The 17,335-nt window shown below is 40.1% G+C and overlaps 1 protein-coding gene across 5 annotated transcripts in view; it reads left to right on the top strand.

The window, feature by feature from the left end:
• DENND5A (DENN domain containing 5A) overlaps positions 1-17,335 on the top strand; it is a 110,726-nt gene that overhangs the window by 63,732 nt on the left and 29,659 nt on the right. For 3 of the 5 annotated variants that reach the window (XM_074955021.1, XM_074955022.1, XM_074955025.1), the window contains 8 exons: positions 1,801-2,118; positions 4,456-4,671; positions 5,523-5,757; positions 6,456-6,606; positions 7,292-7,385; positions 10,893-11,024; positions 15,122-15,274; positions 16,048-16,152. In XM_074955021.1, the coding sequence (XP_074811122.1) occupies positions 1,801-2,118; positions 4,456-4,671; positions 5,523-5,757; positions 6,456-6,606; positions 7,292-7,385; positions 10,893-11,024; positions 15,122-15,274; positions 16,048-16,152 (1,404 nt within the window). The remainder of the gene's footprint in view (positions 1-1,800; positions 2,119-4,455; positions 4,672-5,522; positions 5,758-6,455; positions 6,607-7,291; positions 7,386-10,892; positions 11,025-15,121; positions 15,275-16,047; positions 16,153-17,335) is intronic. The other 2 variants (XM_074955024.1, XM_074955023.1) reach the window with 1 other exon arrangement.

Genomic DNA, 17,335 nt, shown 5'->3' with positions numbered 1-17,335 from the left:
GAGCAAGCAGAAGTACTAGTGGGGTAAATATTAAATGGCATAGTAACAACTGGTTGTGTGATGACCAGCCACCTCTGTGGCTTGCATGTAGGCTGTGTGTATAGTACTCTGAAGAGAGACTAATTTCTATACAGCCATTTGACTAGAAGAAGAAAATGTTTGCGAGATGAGCCAACACTGGGCTTCCCTTGTGAAGAAAACTTCACATCTGGTTTGGCTTTTCCTTTATTGGCAGGAGGTTTTATTTTCTGGATTATGCAGGCACTCTGGTCTCTCTGTAATTAGGATGAAGCTAGCAGTCCATTATAAACCAAATATTTGTCCAATTCTCCTCCAAATACCCCAAATAAATCTTTCCCATACTAAACCAAGCCAATGTAAATGTCACATAGAGAATCTTTTGCTAGGGTGAAATATTGCTAAGAAGCGTAAGGAAAATTGGATGAGGCTTTTGTGAAATGACGGGTAAAAGAAAAAAGTATTATTTTTTGTAAAAGTTTCTTAATGTGTAAGTGGCTTCTCACTTCTTAAACAACTTGACAGAAATTAAACATTTTTGTTCTGTTGTCCTGAGCAATTACAGGTAAAGTGGACTGGTTCTGAGGTTTAATTATTTGTTCAGTACCCTGTGTTGCAAATAGTTGTACTCTGCTTGGTAGGTATTTGCAGGATCGGGCCTTTAGGTGTTAAAGCCTCTGATGCATATATGAGGATCACTGGGAAATTCCTAAATTCAGTTTTCTACTTAAAATACAAGAGCTTCCTAAATAATGCATCTGGGCCATGCTACATGGTTTCAAAGAAGCACATGGGAGCTGCTCTGCTGTCTACCCCTTCGGATGTAAACAGCTGCAGTTTGCATGTGTCTTAAGGCTAGCACTGGAGGCACTGTAGTGTGCACACCTAACGTTTATTGTGTTAAAACTACATTGGTACTGAACAGAAGTCCAAACCAACACATGTGCCATTAAAAATTGCTTTTAAGGGCTGGAGGATGAACCCACACTAAACTTCATGGTACTCAGTTTATTTACTGCAGAATAACTATTATGAGTCCATTGAAACACAAAAATCTTTATTGTGGAATCAAAGTGAGGGATCCTGACCATTACCCTGTGCACCTCCCACTGAAGATGGGATCTTAATTCCTTAACAACTCAAGTGTGAGAAAACCAGGAAATGTGGAGTTAGGGGTTCTCCACATACCCATTCTTTGTTTTATTATTTGTTAGATAGGACTTAGGGGCCAAATGAGAATGGGAACCACTTCTGCTAAGCTCTGTTCAAACCTAGGATAATACAGTCCTAGCCTCAAAGAGCTTACCTCTTAGAAGAAGGTTAGTGTTACAATATAAAAAACCCTACAAATGTTTTAAAAAAAAATCCAGGAAATAAGAAACATTTCCTTCATAACATAACCACAGAAACTTAACTCTGTCCCATGGATGTCAAGAGGAACTGGGACTATCATAGTACGGAAGGGACAGCATTAATTCACGTGATTGGGATCAGTGCGTGAGCAGCCACTATGCAAAGCCACACATGAGTTAGTGTCCTCACTGGTGTGTCGCCAGGACTTCTCAGGGCACGTACTATGGCCATCTCCTCAAAAGCTTGGGACACCATGCCTTGCAGTGTGCTCTTAAGGCCAACAGATTCAGGCTGTGTTAACCCAAGGAGTGTATGTGGAGTAGAGGTACATTTAAGAGTCCATATACAATATGTAAAATGTATCTTTATAAAACATTTCAATTCCATGTTTGAAGCTTAATGTTATACTATCCTGACTTAATTTTGCAGGCTAACCTGTGTTTTGTGGACGTAGACAACCATTTCATTGAGCTTCCAGAGGATTTGCCCCAATTCCCGAATAAACTCGAATTCATTCAGGAAATCTCTGAGATCCTAATGGCGTTTGGAATTCCACCTGAGGGAAACCTGCACTGTAGTGAAAGTGCCTCAAAGATGAAAAACCTCCGAGCATGTGACATAGTTTCTGATAAAAGAAATGGGAACATAGCAGGATCACCTTTAAATTCATATGAACTGCTAAAGGAAAATGAGACCATAGCAAGGCTTCAAGCACTTGTTAAAAGAACAGGTGTGAGCCTAGAAAAGGTAAGTTATGGAATTGCATATAATCTCTTTGGGAGTTGTATTACAGAATTGCAGTGTCTGCTGAGTGAGTGAAAGATTTACGGAGTGGTGGTCTGAATGCTTGGACCTTACCCTCACTAGAAAAAAGTGTGTTTTTAATATGTGTTCGCTAACCCATATTAACATTGTAGTATAGACAAAGGCAAGTTGTTGTGGTTTGGTCGAGGTTAATCCCTTGGCTCCACCTAGTGTTTGTTTTTCTCTGTTGACATGTTAAAAATACTTGCCTTGCCTACACTAGGGTCTTAACTTATGTTAGATAATCAGTGTTTTAAAAACATACTTTTATTTTTCTTATGTAGACATGGCAAGAACTGGCATACAGTTATTTGTGGAGACTAATCTTAGCTTTCACATAAATTGGTGTGTTGGCCTCTTTCTGTCTCAGTTTCTCCACCTGTTGAATGTGGAAAATAATGTGCCCGCCTCAGCGATGCTGTGAGGCTTTATTCATTAATGTTTGTAAAGTGTTTAGGGCCTGGTTTTCAGAGATACTGAGCACATATGGCTTTCTTTGTTCTCAACTGTGGGTTCTCAGCACCTTTGAAAATTGGGCCCTACCTGCATAAGTGGGGTTATTGAAAGTTCTCCAAGGTTTGTTTTACATTTCTAATATGGAGGGAAGATTTTCTCAAAAAGGTTTGCTTGTTTGTCTTGGATGTTTGTTTGCCTTGCATGTTTAAATTGCTCCCCACAGACCTCCCCTTTTGTAAGGCTGATTCTTGCTTGTTTTGCCGAAGTTAGTGCTACAAGAGGGGAGATTAAATGAAGGAACTGACTTACTGCTGTAGGACTGCTCTAGGGAGTAGAGCTCCATTAAGGAAAGAAAACTGTGTGAGGATAGTAAGGGTGAGCATTCAGTTACTAGATATGAGACTCTCTCAAATCAACTGTGTTTCTTTTAGGCTTTTCTTTTACATTGTTTTCTTTCTCTTCAGGGGGAAATTGGGAAGAAGCTTTTGTGTTGCTTATTGTATTGGAAAATAGTGGGGAGAAATACAGGTGTCTATCTCCTGTGAGTTTCTATGCATTCTGGCCTCTCTGCACTCTCCTCCATTTTAGATTAGAAAACAGTTTCCAAACCCCCCTTTATTAACTTTCTGTAGAAATGTCTGTGATTGTGGATGTGGACAGGGCATAACTTTGTTAGGTTTTTGTTTTTTTTTAAACTGTTTGAGAAAAGAAAACTGCTCCTGAAGTAGCTATCCTTTAGTGCCTGGCTCTGAAGCTAGAAGTAATTTCAAAATTTGAAACACTACCTGTCTAGGATAGAGTTGGAAAGAACTGTTGAATGTTGCAGCTGTCTGCACTGGAGAGAAGTCATTGTAGAATCCATGGGTACAGCGGGTTCTTGACTAAGGCCTTTGTACCAGGCACTGCAGCCAGCTAGTATAACCAATGTGGCTTAAAATGCATTGGTTAGCTGTTGTGTGTGGGTGCAAGTCATAGAGCATATGTGGAAAGCTCAAGATATTCCATCCAATTACTTTTTTTAGTGGCATGTCCCATAATTGAGGCAGGAGATATGAATATGCACCATTTTGGATATTTTTACATAGTTAATTATGGCTGAGATTTTCCTAGCTACCTAATGAACTGGACATCCAATTCCTGTTAAAATTAATAGGAACCAAACATCCAGATCCTCTGTGTAGCTTTGAAAACCTCAGTCCACGTCCTTTTTAAAATTACATTTTAAAGCATTGTTTTGGCTGTTCAGAGAAGTGTGTGGTTTTTAAATAAAGCGTGCCACTGAGGACTTCTGATCTTGGAAAAATGCCTACTCTACTTGGATAGCAACTTTCTTTTGATTATGCACATCGATATTAATATGAAGGTCAATACATAATGACTTGGAACAGTAATAAATACGGATTTATAATACACTTGAGAGAAAAGCATATTCACCTAGTGTGCCTGAATATAAAGTCTCTTGTGACCTCATAAACGTGTTGTTTTTTTGTTTGTTTAAGGACCAAAGAAAGTAAATGGTGTCTCTGTGTATTCTATATATTATCTATCTTTTAAAAAATGCCTATTTTTAGTATCCTGAATATCCAGTTTATTATTGGAGCTATAATCTCTTATACTAACACTCTTTTCAGCTGAGTTATTAAATGCTGCTCTCCGTGATAGTGCTGTTTGGAACCTTGTGGGTTATAGGTTAGAATGTTGATTAGAAGAATGACAATTGGATAACAAACAGGGCCTGGATGTGGGCCTACATTCCCTGTGTACTTAAACCTCCCATAAAGGAAGGGACACATTTGGTTCTAGTATGTTCCCTTACTCTCTCAGCTGGAAGTGCGAGAGGAGACCAGTAGCAACAAGGATCTCAAAGTTCAGTGCGATGAAGAAGAGTTCCGGATTTATCAGCTGAACATTCAAATCCGAGAAGCTTTTGCCAACCGTTTTACGCAGATGTTCGCAGACTATGAAGTATTTGTCATTCAGCCAAGTCAGGACAAGGAGTCTTGGTTTACCAACAGGGAGCAGATGCAGAACTTTGATAAAGTAAGTTTGAAAAGAAGTGCAAAACTGAGTCATGTTTGTTTAAATAATTATTAATCAAACCTGAAAGTACAAGTTATCAGAGGTGGTCAGAAAATGGGGGTGGGGTGGAGAAGGAATGTTGTGAACATTTTAATTTCTTCATTGAAACCTTCCAATCAGTTGTAAAAGAGATGCATATTATACATATAGTGATATTTATATTTGAAGACATTCTAGTGCTTGTGGTAGAGAACAAAATTATGTAGATGACAATAGGCTCTCCCCCGACGTCCCTTCAGGCTCAGATCCCGAGAACCAGCCCATGCTACAATGTCTGCACAGCTGTTTTTAGAGCCGTAGCATGAGACTGTGTCTGTCGACTTGGGCTCAGAGGCTCGCTGCTGTGGGCTGTGAAGACATACCTTCTGGGACTGATCCAACACCCACTGAAGTCAGTGAAAAGACTCCTGTTGACTTCAGTGGGCTTTGGATCGGACCATAAGTACATAATGTGTATATCCAGTGTTGTTTTTGCCACTGGGGGAGCTTAGCTGAGCTAAAATCTCAAAATGTTGGGTTTTTCTAAAGTCCTTTATATTTTTTTGTTTATAAATGAAGTGCTAAAAATAGTTGATTGCCAGGCAAACTAAAAAGTTTGCATAGTATATTTTTCAAGATGGAGTTGGCATCCACAGTAAAATGAAATGTTGTCTGCAAAAAAACCAACCTCCCCCAAAAACAGAAGGCTTTGGATCTCTCTAAAACTCTCAATAGGTCCGTGGTTAGAAATACTTCCACTTTAACGATATACAGAACTATAGCAAGGCATTATATAGACTTTATATAAAGTCACTTGTCTATTTGTTCACTAGGCATCTTTCTTGTCGGACCAGCCTGAACCTTACTTGCCTTTTCTCTCAAGATTTCTGGAGACACAGATGTTTGCGTCTTTTATCGACAATAAGATTATGTGCCATGACGAAGATGACAAAGACCCAATTTTGAGAGTGTTTGATTCTAGAGTAGATAAAATTAGACTGTTAAATGTTAGGACACCAACTCTGCGCACATCTATGTATCAAAAGTGCACTACCATTGATGAGGCAGGTAAGAGTAACAAGAACATTTCTTTCAGATGTGATGAGTTATAGCTGTTCTCATCAGCACCTTCAAAGTTAGACTACTTGTTCAAATAAGATATTTTACCAGCCATAACATGAATCTAAATGTCTTAGTGTTTCAAAAACAAATTAGAAAAGCTGGAAATTGAGGCTCTGGTGGAGAAATAAATTCTATACTGGAAAGGGCAGTGCAAGAACCTGAGACAGCGAGCTAACTCTGTGAGATATCTGTAAAAGGGAATTCCGCTCAGCTCTCCTCTTCACCTGCCTGAGGGTGGGATGTTCCAGATAAGATGAGCATCTTGCTGTCATTGGTAGCAGTCCTTGGATACAGTACAGACTTGTACATAAGCCTCCCTGTTCAGATATTGGTCAATATGGGGATTCCCCTATCCCCTTAAATTACAGATTTGGTGGGTTTGGTGGGTTTTTTTTTTTTTTAAAGTATATATGGTAACTTAAAAAAGGAAGGTTATCTGCAGTGCTTAAAGTGGTTTGAAAAGTGTGTGTGTGTAGAGGTGTCTGTCATAATCTGGGAGAAGCAGCTTTGGTAAGGCAGTGCTTATAGTGCACCTCTCAGTGACCCAACTTGATTAAAACTTCTCTCCCACCCCTACACTTAGCGCACTGGTTATCTGTAAAGTTACATGCTTAAGAGATTTTTTTTTTTTTTTAAACATTCAGAGAAAGCTATTGAATTAAGGCTTGTAAAAATAGATCACACTGCAATCCACCCACACTTATTAGATATGAAGATTGGACAAGGGAAGTATGAACTTGGGTTTTTCCCCAAGCTTCAGTCTGACGTACTCTCCATAGGACCAGCAAGCAACAAGTGAGTACACAAACTTTATTGTGCATTATGGAGTGGCACTGGATCTTGGTGAGATCTAAAGCATAAGACCAAATTTGTGATGTCAAAATGCAAATTTAAACACTTTTAAATGACACTTTAGAATGTGGTGGACTCTTAAGGATCCTTTTAGTAACAAAGTGAAGCAAGGAGGCCAGTATTGCAATGGGGACAGAGTTAAGGTTTTTGAGTGACTTTAATTGATACTGGTTAAAAGAGAGAGCCCTGTGCCAGAGGTCATTTAAGAGGTAATGGCTTAAAATAAGGGACCACCTCATAAAAAGTGGGAGGAAAGAGGAAGAAGAGGATAGTAGCTGCAAAGGTGACTAAGAAGCCTAAAAGATGTGGAAACTAGAAACCAAGTGCACGAGATTGTGTTTTTGCTTTTTTCCTAAGAACTATGGACAGATTTTCCAGACAGATTTTATTTTCAAACAGTACAGGTTCTCTGCTTACAAAGAGGTGCTAAACAAGTCAAGTGTTAAACAAGTGTGCTTGCAGCTAACCTGTGTTTGGCACTGATTCTGGCACATCTGTTGTCAGTGGGTATTTTTTGTAAATGTGGACAGGCCCTGTTAGCAATCCAAGATGGAAACCTTTGCTCCTGCTTTTCGCTCCTCTTCAGCTGACTCTTGGTATCTAATGAATAATCTTGTTTGATCTGTAGATGGACAAAGAGAAATGCACCTGCGCAGTGGAGGCGGAAAGACAGACAAAAACAACACACAGAGCACCTGCGTCTTGACAATGATCAGAGAGAGGTGAAAACTGTTCAGTAACTGTAGAATATGATTTTAATTACAGAAATCACACTGTCTTCCCTACAAAATGTCAAATCAGTTATTCCACAGTAAACCTCAGCTGTTCCTTACTCTGGCCTTTCAAAAATAAAGAGCAGATCCTCAGCTAGTGTAAAATGTCATAGATCCATTGACGTTAAAGGAGCTATGCCAGTCAGGATCTATCTCAGGAGTGTGAAACCAATGGTAAAAAAAGGTAACTAAGTGCAGTGTTTAAATGTGCCAAAAGTCAGATACCAGTATGCAGGTAGACATGCACTGTCTGATCTGAGTATTGGGCTGCGCTTGAAGGCTGAATTGTTCAAAGTGCTGATTTTCAGCTCTAAATCTACTATGGATCCTATATGCTTTGGGAGGATTCAGAATAGTTCCCCTTTTGTAAAAAGTGATGTTCCTTTGATAAGTATACGTCTGTGTTTTGAGGAGGGGCCCTGGCTAGAAAGAAAGAAAAACTCCAAGAATCCCCATGTGAACCTTTTAAAGTGACATTAGTTGGGTCATATGATGCCAGCTACTTTGCAGTTACTTAAGCAAGAACAAAATGGTTGGTTAGTTCTCTGAACATCCATTGCACAAAAAATATAGTGGTTAAATGTAATATGAGAATCATTTTTCCAGTGTTCTGATTTCTTTTTAAAATATTTGAATGGATATGTGCTTATATATAAACAAAAAATAAAGCTTTGGGATACATTATTTTATGTTTGGGTGAAGAATCTTTTAACCTTGTTCTCTTTAAAGTTTATACCAAGATGCTTGCAGGAAATTTTTTTAAAATATATTTTCTTGTTCATTCATTCCATCATTATATGTGAACAATGATATAAAAGGTTGAACTGCACTTTCCATTATAAACCCTATTTTCCAGGATTTTGTGACTTGGTTGTAAAAATTGTAGTTGGAGATAAAATTAGATGTCATCTCTTTTGTAACCATATTAAAAAAGAAAAAGGGGTTTGTGCACTTTGATTGTACAAATAAGGAACATTTACTTCTTTCACATGCTCTTTATGGTGCTGTGTCTCAGTAACATCTTCCATTTAGGAGAAGAAAGAGAAAGTGAGTAGTAGTTAGTCAATAATCTGACATTGTTTTTCACAAATATGGTGCTAGCAGGTGTGAGCCATTGAGGTATCAAACTGTAATTATACATGTAAATAGTCACTTTCCATTTTTCAGAAAGATTTTTTTTAACGAAAGCTGAATATACTTAGCAAATGGTTAATTATTCGAGAGCAGCTACCTTAGTATTTGAGGTAAATAATATATCTTATGAACCATATTGCAAAAATGTGTTCAGCAGATGGAGTTATTCTTGCCTGTAGGGTTAACTCATTTTAGATATTTATTTAGAGTGGTACCAAAATATGTTGGGTACTTTATCCACGGGGAACCCCACCCCCATAATTCCAGATTTTTCCCATTAGTCTGTAACAGCTGTAAGGGAGTAATTTTGAGGGTTTTTGAGTGGAGAAGTGAAAATCCTTGTGGCTGGTAGGCAGGGATTGGTAAAAATAAAAATTAAATTGATGGTCTCAGGCAATTGTCTAGAACAGTGGTTCGCAAACTTGTTCCGCCGCTTGTGCAGGGAAAGCCCCTGGAGGGCTGGGCCAGTTTGTTTACCTGCCGTGTCTGTAGATTCGGCCGATCGCAGCTCTTACTGGCCGCGGTTCACTGCTCCAGGCCAATGGGAGCTGCTGGAAGCAGCACGGGCTGAGGGATGTACTGGCCACTGCTTCCAGCAGCTCCCATTGGCCAGGCACAGCGAACCGCGGCCACTGGGAGCCACGATCAGCCGAACCTGCAGACGTGGCAGGTAAACAAACCGGCCCGGCCCACCAGGGGCTTTCCCTGCACAAGGGGCAGAACAAGTCTGGGAACCACTGGTCTAGAAAGAAACTTTGAAGTTGAGATTTGACAACCGTTAAGACTCTTGTGAACTTTTATCACAAGTATGCAGTAAAGGACATAGTTCATTTTAATTCTTTGTTTAATCTCATCACAATTATAGTGTTTAAGTGCTTTTTTTGCTCTTTCCTTTATTTAAGCTTTCATTATTTACGGGTTTTATGTTGCATATTTATTTATTAGTCTGAGCTTTAAATGGCATTGAGTTCTGTCTTAATTGTTTTCTTTTCTGTTTTTGCATGCACGCTTTTATCATATCTGCTTACCGTACTTTTGCTTAACATGGGCTGTCTGATTGTTTGCTACAAACCTCTCCTGCCAGCATCTGGATTTTTCCTTGCCAGAGCTTCATTTGCAATTATATTTAGACTGGGACCAGCATGACTGGCTTTTCAGACCCTCTATAAAATCTGTGTCAGAGATTTACCTGGTATGTCATATGTATAACATGACCTGTAGTCATGACATCAAAGATGCATAGTTAAATATATGTACTTCATAGTTCTTTAGACTGTTTCAGAAGGCAGATAAGGCGTGGATTTTTTGTTTTGTTTTTTTTTTTGGCAAAAGGTGAACACTTTATTCATTATGATGTAGCAAGAGTAGGATTTCAGTCAGTCACAATCCAGAGCAATCAAATGCTGCCCTCTCACAAGTGTCACTGAAATACATATTGATCCATCCATCAGAATGCAGCAACATTAGCAGCACAGATCTTTCATGAGTCAAGGAAATCATTTTTCCTCTAAAATGTTGATAGTTCTTTTTTAGATTTGTAATATTGGAGCCTATTCATAATAAACTGCTGCTTCAGTTATCACACTCCTTCGCTTAGCTGCTGTCTTTAATCACCTGACAAAGCCATTTAGGGTATGTATGCATTGCAGTTAGATGCCCGCAGCTGGTCTGTGCCAGCTGGCTTGGACTCGGGCTAATGGGCTAATTAAGTGCCATGTAGATGTTCAGGCTCAGGCAGACTGTACTCTGGGACCCTCTCTTGGTGCAGCCCAAGCCAAAATGTCTACATTGCGGGTAAACAGCCCCTTAGCCCAAGCCAGCTGGCACGGGCCAGCTGCAGGTGTCTGATTGCAGTAGAGACATACTTTTACTGTCACACTTGCTCCTCCACCAAAAGCGTCATTACTTACCTGCAAAATAATCACATTTGGAAGGACTGTTTCACTGTGACAGTAATATCTAGTATGTATAGCTATAATTACACGCCTTTTTTAGAGGAGAAAAAGGAAAGACTCTGTAGTAGTGGAGGGAGAAATGAAAACTCTATGCATCCAAACGGTTTTGTGTTTGTGTTAATCAAAGACTCAACTGCATGCTGATGCTAGCTGGACAGTTTATATGGGATCTTAACTCAGTTAAATAATACAGTAAATCTCTTTATCCTTTTTAAAGGAGCATTCTTTTGAAAGATGGTGTGATCTTTTTCCCTTCTGGGCATGGGGGCAGCAAAGACAGATTGTTTGACACTGTGATTCGTAGCTACTGTATACCATTTTGTCACTCTTGTTTTGGGGTACATTTGTTTTTTCTATCTTTGTACAGAAGTATATCCAAGAAGCCAGGAATCTGGGCAGCACCATTCGTCAGCCTAAGCTGTCTAACCTCTCTCCATCGGTAATTGCACAAACAAACTGGAAATTTGTTGAAGGCTTACTGAAGGAATGCCGAAATAAGGTAACGTAGAGAACATGACTTCTCATCTCCACACCTTGCTGGGCTATAGTTAGTAAAACTAAACTCAGGTTTTATTCACATACACACACACACACACCCCCTCAGATGTATGCATAATCTGAAACTGGTCTACACTGTCTCTTTTGGGGATTGTATGTCCCTTTAATAAATAAATGGATGTGGTTTAGATATCCTGGAAAGATTGGAGACTTTTCCTATTTGGAGACGTACTATAAAAACAAAATTATAGAAATAAGAAAGATCAGATGCTCTGGTAGGTCTCTATTTTCCTGCCAGTCTAGGATTGTTCCCAGCCATACATTTTCTGGTGTATTGTCCTGTCTAGTTTTGAATGCTTCATTCTGAGAATATTTTTAAAATGTCCTACAAGAGAGAAAATACAGTGAAAATCTAGACACTGTATTTAATTGTTAAAATGAAGTGAGTTAACGAACTGCAGAAAACACCTTTTTCTTAAGAAATCTGGTCCCAGTTTGTAGAATTATTTTGACTGATATATTTGAGTAAACATCATCAAAGTTGCTTTGCTGTTTCATATAACATTAAAGACAATAACTCTTCCATAAACTCATACTTAAATTCTTCCCTGAAGTCAACAGAGTTAATTTGGGCCATCGTATATAATGCCTGGTAAAATCTATACATTTTCATTATTCTTACTTACAAAAACTGAAATTGTGAATATGTAGGCACTCCAGATAATCTGTCTCTCTGCTTTGTTCTTTGTAGACCTTCACTTGGTATAAACTGGCATATCTCCATTGAAATAAATGGAAATACATTGATTTACACCAGCTGAGGATATGGCCCTTTGATTTTAACTCTTCCATTATGGGAGTGAGGCGCCATTGGATGTGAAAAGTTTGCAAGTAATAGAGATGTTGTTAGAATGTCCGGGAAAGAGGGGGGAAATGTATGAGATGCTTATGACTGTTGGCATGAGATACTTGCAACATTTCAGAGGAGCCCATTAATTAGCTCTCCTTAGACATGGATGAATTAGAGAGATGCTTAAGAATAGCAGCAAAAATTATGAAAAATGATCTACGGTGAGAGATTAGGGGAAATGGATACATCCATAGAGAAAAGATGACATAGGAAGCATATAGTAAATGTCAGTGCTTGGGAGGTCATAACATAAAAAGGGTGAGGACTTTTCTGAAGGTGGTTAAGGACAGTGTATAAAGAAGTGATAGTTTGAAACTAAAAATAGAAAATGTAATTTGGTTTATTAGGAATGATTTTTAGCTGCTGTTGCATTGTTTGTATGTGCCCTATGAATAATAGCAGTGAGGTCACTTAGACAATGAAATAACTTGCACTGGGCATACTGAGAGGATAACCTGGCAATACCAGGTCACTGAGGAACCATTTTTAGAGAGGTTCAAAAACAGACTATGGTGGATTAAACAGATTAATGTAATGTACTGTTACATCAAATGGATTAGGTACCTAGAGCTGAAAAGTGATGCCTAGCTTCTAGGATGTGACAGGATTACGGTAGTTCCCAAGGTCAGTTTGAAGCAGATAATGAAAATTAAAGCATGGCTTTACTCTGCAAAGTGACTGTGTAAAAATGGCACTTCTCTTTTATTCAGTAGATCTGTTCCTTTCGAATATTTGGTTATCCGATTTTTTTTTTAACTGCCCTGGATTCTATTTTATCTTTTGCATCATCAACATACTTGTTAAGAGCCAGATTGTGGACTCTCAGTCATGAATAAAAATTTAGTTAATTACTGTGCTCATTTAGTCTGATACACAGTCTGTTGAAATCCATTGAAAAGCTCCCACTGATTTCATTAGGTTTTGGATCAGGCCTATTCTTCCACTGACTGCAGTGGGACTATATGCAGCTTATGGTACTGCTCTTTGTGATAGACTGCCCCTAAATTCCATTCATTTACACCTGTGTAAACCCTTGGAAGGAAGGAGTTGCCTAAGTAATGCTGAGGACATAAGTCAAAGACCATGACGTTGCCCAGGTGTAAATGAGGGCCTAATTTGGTCTGTAGAACTTGATTACTTGCAAAGGTGCATGAGCTAGAAAAGAGACAACTAGAGTCTCTGATCTCTGGACAAGTTTTTCATAGGAGGTATTTTCAAAAGCACTTATTAAAACTCACTGACTTTCAAAGTGGATTTTCAGGGGCGCTTGTGTAACTAGAGACTTATGTACTTTTGAAAATCCCACTCTCAATATTTTTGTGATTGAACGGAGAACATTTGATACATGAATCATTGAGAGGCAATAAATATGGATGCTTATATTTTATAAATGCATATAAAATACTTAGCTTTTGTCATCTCTAGCTCTCACTCAAAGCACTGTCAAACATGGCTAAATTATTATCTCTGCTTTATAGATAGGCAGATTGAGGAAGTGAGAAATTTAAGTGACTTTCCCACAGTCTCACTAAATCTATGACAGATCTAGAAATAGAAACCAGGAGAGCTGGGTTCTAATGTTCTATCCACAAGGCTACACAATGTTTGGCATATACGTATTCTAAAGTGCAGCCTCTCATATAACTCTGCTGTAGCCTATTGCAGTGAATAAATTATCCATTGCAAGAACTGTCTCATTATTTATGACTGTCATAGAACCCAGCACAGGGGCCCTGATCCTGACTGGCGACTTCGGAAGCTACCATAGTTCAAGCGTTTAATAATAAACCTGTTTAAAAACCTGTTCATGAGGACAACTTCACCTTTAGATATTGTTAGAATGGTAAAGTAAACCTGTTACAAGAATACATCTCTTCTGTGATGTGGCTGCCACCTGGCTGGATGAATGTGAGTTGTCTTCATCTGCTCGTGCCTCTATCCCTGCATCCACAGACAGCAGGTTCATTCTGACCCCTCCCCACCACTGCTATCTCAGACGGAACTGCCGTTATCAGGCCATAGCAAGGGCAGGAGTGGCTGTCAACCTGGTCACTGCAGGGGAGACAGCAGCATGCATGAGACCCACAGACCGCTACAGCAGCCACCTGCAGACTCCAGGGACAAGTAGGACAGATTATATGTCCTCCTGGATACCCAGGAAAGGATTCCTCTTGGAAAAACAACATTCAGATGGGGGCTCACAGGAACAGCATGCTGACGGTAGGGTGTTCCCAAGTCTTTCTCAGCTTCACCCAGAGGAGACATAGCCTGGATAAATAGGACCATTCCTGTCTATCACAGAGAGTCCTTACAGCAGGGGTGGCCAAACCTGAGCCTGAGAAGGAGCCAGAATTTACCAATGTACATTGCCAAAGAGCCACAGTAATATGTCAGCAGCCCCACGTTAGCTCCCCTCTCCCCCGCTCCCAGCGCCTCCCACCCACCGATCAGCACCTCCCCGCACCTCCCAATCAGCTGTTTTGTGGGGTGCAGGAGGCTCTGGCAGGGAGGGGGTAGGAACAAGGGCACAGCAGGCTCAGGGGAGGGGGCGGGAAGGGGTGGAGTGGGGGCAGGGCCTGTGGCAGAGCCGGGGTGGAGCAGTGAGCACCCCCCAGCACATTGGAAAGTTGGAGCCTGTTGCTCTAGCCCCAGAGTCGGTGCTTATATAAGGAGCCGCATATTAACTTCTGAAAAGACGCATGTGGCTCCGGAGCCAGAGGTTGGCCACCCCTGCCTTACATCTTCCTTTCTCAGTGAGAGGGCTCCCTGGCTACCTTCTTCTCTGTTTTAGGGGACCTTGCCACAGCTAGAGGGTAGCAAGAGCCTCATTCTTCACTGTCTCCATTTCAGATAGGGAGCTTTCTGAAGAGAACAAGCTAATTTTGAATCCGGACTAGTTTGCTCGTCCCTGTCCACCTTGCTACTGCTCAGGAACCCCCAAGAGGGTCACTCTAGAGGAATAGGATTACTTAAAGGCTGTCAGGTGATCAATACTGGTGATGCCACATAATGGAGGACTATTAGTGAAATAAGAGAAATGTGTTTCGGCACTAGCTTGTCAAGGGTACAGTATAAGCCCAATTGTATTATCACTCTGTTACTATTGTAAAGGAATTTAAAGACTGTGAAGGATCATAGCAGTTCCTGATGTGTAAGAATAACTTTCTTTTTGCCATCTTCTTTTCAAGACCAAGAGGATGCTGGTTGAAAAAATGGGTCGAGAAGCTGTGGAACTAGGTCATGGTGAGGTGAACATCACAGGTGTAGAAGAGAATACGTTAATAGCCAGTCTTTGTGATCTCTTAGAAAGGATATGGAGTCATGGTCTACAGGTCAAACAGGTAAATAATGGTATTTCATAGAATTTACAACTTTACAGCCATTTTTTCACTGTTTCTTTTTTAATTTAATTTTTTTCAATTCTATTCTATACTCTTAAAATTCAACAATTTTGGTACCGAGCTAATCCCCCCCTGCTCAAAGTATAGTATACAATTGTACTCTCAGGGATGACTTTCTGAATGCCTGCTTACTATTTTATTTGTCTGTTTACAGAATAATAGTTTTTATCTATTTATCTATCCATTTTTAATGTTCTCTCTTACTGTAGCCGTGCGGATTTAAGAGCTTGCAGTTTGTCGTGCTGTTAACTGGTTATGGGATGTGGGGATTTGTCCTCAAGCAGGGTAGCTTAATTTACAAAACTATAAACCCCCTTTTTTCCCCTTTCTTTTGTTTGTTCTCACTAAGCATGGCACATATTTAGAGGTGGTTAGTTGACGTTTACAAGGCCTCTAGCTAGCCACTTTCCTTTTATTATAGAGCTCCAGCTGTTTGGGCTCTCCTGTGAGAGTAGACAGCATGGGAGGTGTTGTTTCTTCCTCCTTTCCCCTGTGTGTGTGGGGAGGGGAAAAGGGACTTGAATGCTGTTTTGTTTAAAGGAAGTATTTTGCAGAGTAAATACGTGTAATCCAGGCAAACTTAATCGAATTGCTCTGTCCTCTGCATCCGTGCCGCCATTGCCTAAATCTGCTCTCATTCAGAGTATAACAGTAGTTTCTCTATGTGAAGGTATATCGTCTGACTCTCCCCTTCCCTCTTGTATACTACTTAGGATAGAAGCTGTACTACTTTCATCCTAGAAGACAGAGCATCAGTATACTCTGCTTCAACTCAGATTTGGGCCTTTCAGACAACCAGGCGGCCAACCCCACATAAGGTTAATGCTTTGGATTGATTGCAGATGTTGGCAAACAGTGCTGAACGGTCTGTTGTGGTAGAATAATTAGAGGTCTGATGAAGGAAGTGCAGTGCATCTAACGCTGTGATCCAAAGTAAAAAGCACTACTAATCCGACATGTATTCTGGCCTCTATTAAAATTGTGAAAGTCTATTTATAAATTGATTCGTCCAATAATGAGCCAATTCCTTCTCAGCAGACCATAGTAATGAAGATGGCTTCCCTCTCCCACCCCATGCTTTTGCCTGTTTCCCTGCTGATCGATCTGTTTTGTTCCACATAGCTACCAACTGGTTCTTTCATGTGTTGTTAAACTCTACACCCATCAACTGACCAAAGCCCACCTCCTGCCTCAACTGATCCAGTATGATCATGCAACGTAGGATCTAGTGACCTTGTCAGTCTGGTCCAGCCTAAACGTATATGAAGACCTTGATTTTTTTCCCCGCCTTCCCTTGTGCTGTCTCCTTCTCCTCTTTATACTTGTAACTTGCATCATCATTACTCTCCTCTAACTCTCCAAATAGTAACGTGCTGGTGAAAGAAACAGGCAGATGCGTACAGTATGATTTCTTCTCAGTACTCACTGGTATTGCTGTTTCCATATTCTGTAGAGGCCTTTGCTTATTTGCCTTCTTCAGAGGTGTTCCAGCACTGGGAGCATATGCTACCCTCGGCAGTTGCTGTACTGAGTTGCCAGAATGTATCTGAGTGTGCATTTGTTTCCCCCCAGAAATAGTATTTTGGCTGTGACCATCTCCCTGAATGATTTTCATACCTGTCCTTTTGCAAGGCCCATTGTACATTTCGGTTTCCACAATGGACCTTCCAGATACACTAATGAGAAAACGGACTTCTTGGGGGCGGGGGCGGATGACTTTTTGTTATGTTCGCAGGAAACACATTTTTGAAAGCAGATTTCCTTACACTGTCATAACTGAGACATATTTACTGCTTTATATTTTAGAAACCTACCACCATAATTTGTGTGGGAATAATACCTTGGAATAAATCCCTTGTAGGTCTGTATATCGGAGTCACTAATTCTCCCTGTCCACATTACTTGCAGAACTGAACAAGTTGGGCTAGATTTTTAAAGTCGACTTTTCTTTTTGCACCTGCAGAATTCACCCCTCAATTATTTGCACCCTGACAATCAGCT

Source organism: Natator depressus, chromosome 6, assembly GCF_965152275.1.
Source record: "Natator depressus isolate rNatDep1 chromosome 6, rNatDep2.hap1, whole genome shotgun sequence".
NCBI lineage: Eukaryota > Metazoa > Chordata > Testudines > Cheloniidae > Natator > Natator depressus.
Note: the sequence above shows the minus strand (reverse complement) of the source record. Positions and strands in the feature narration are given on the sequence as shown.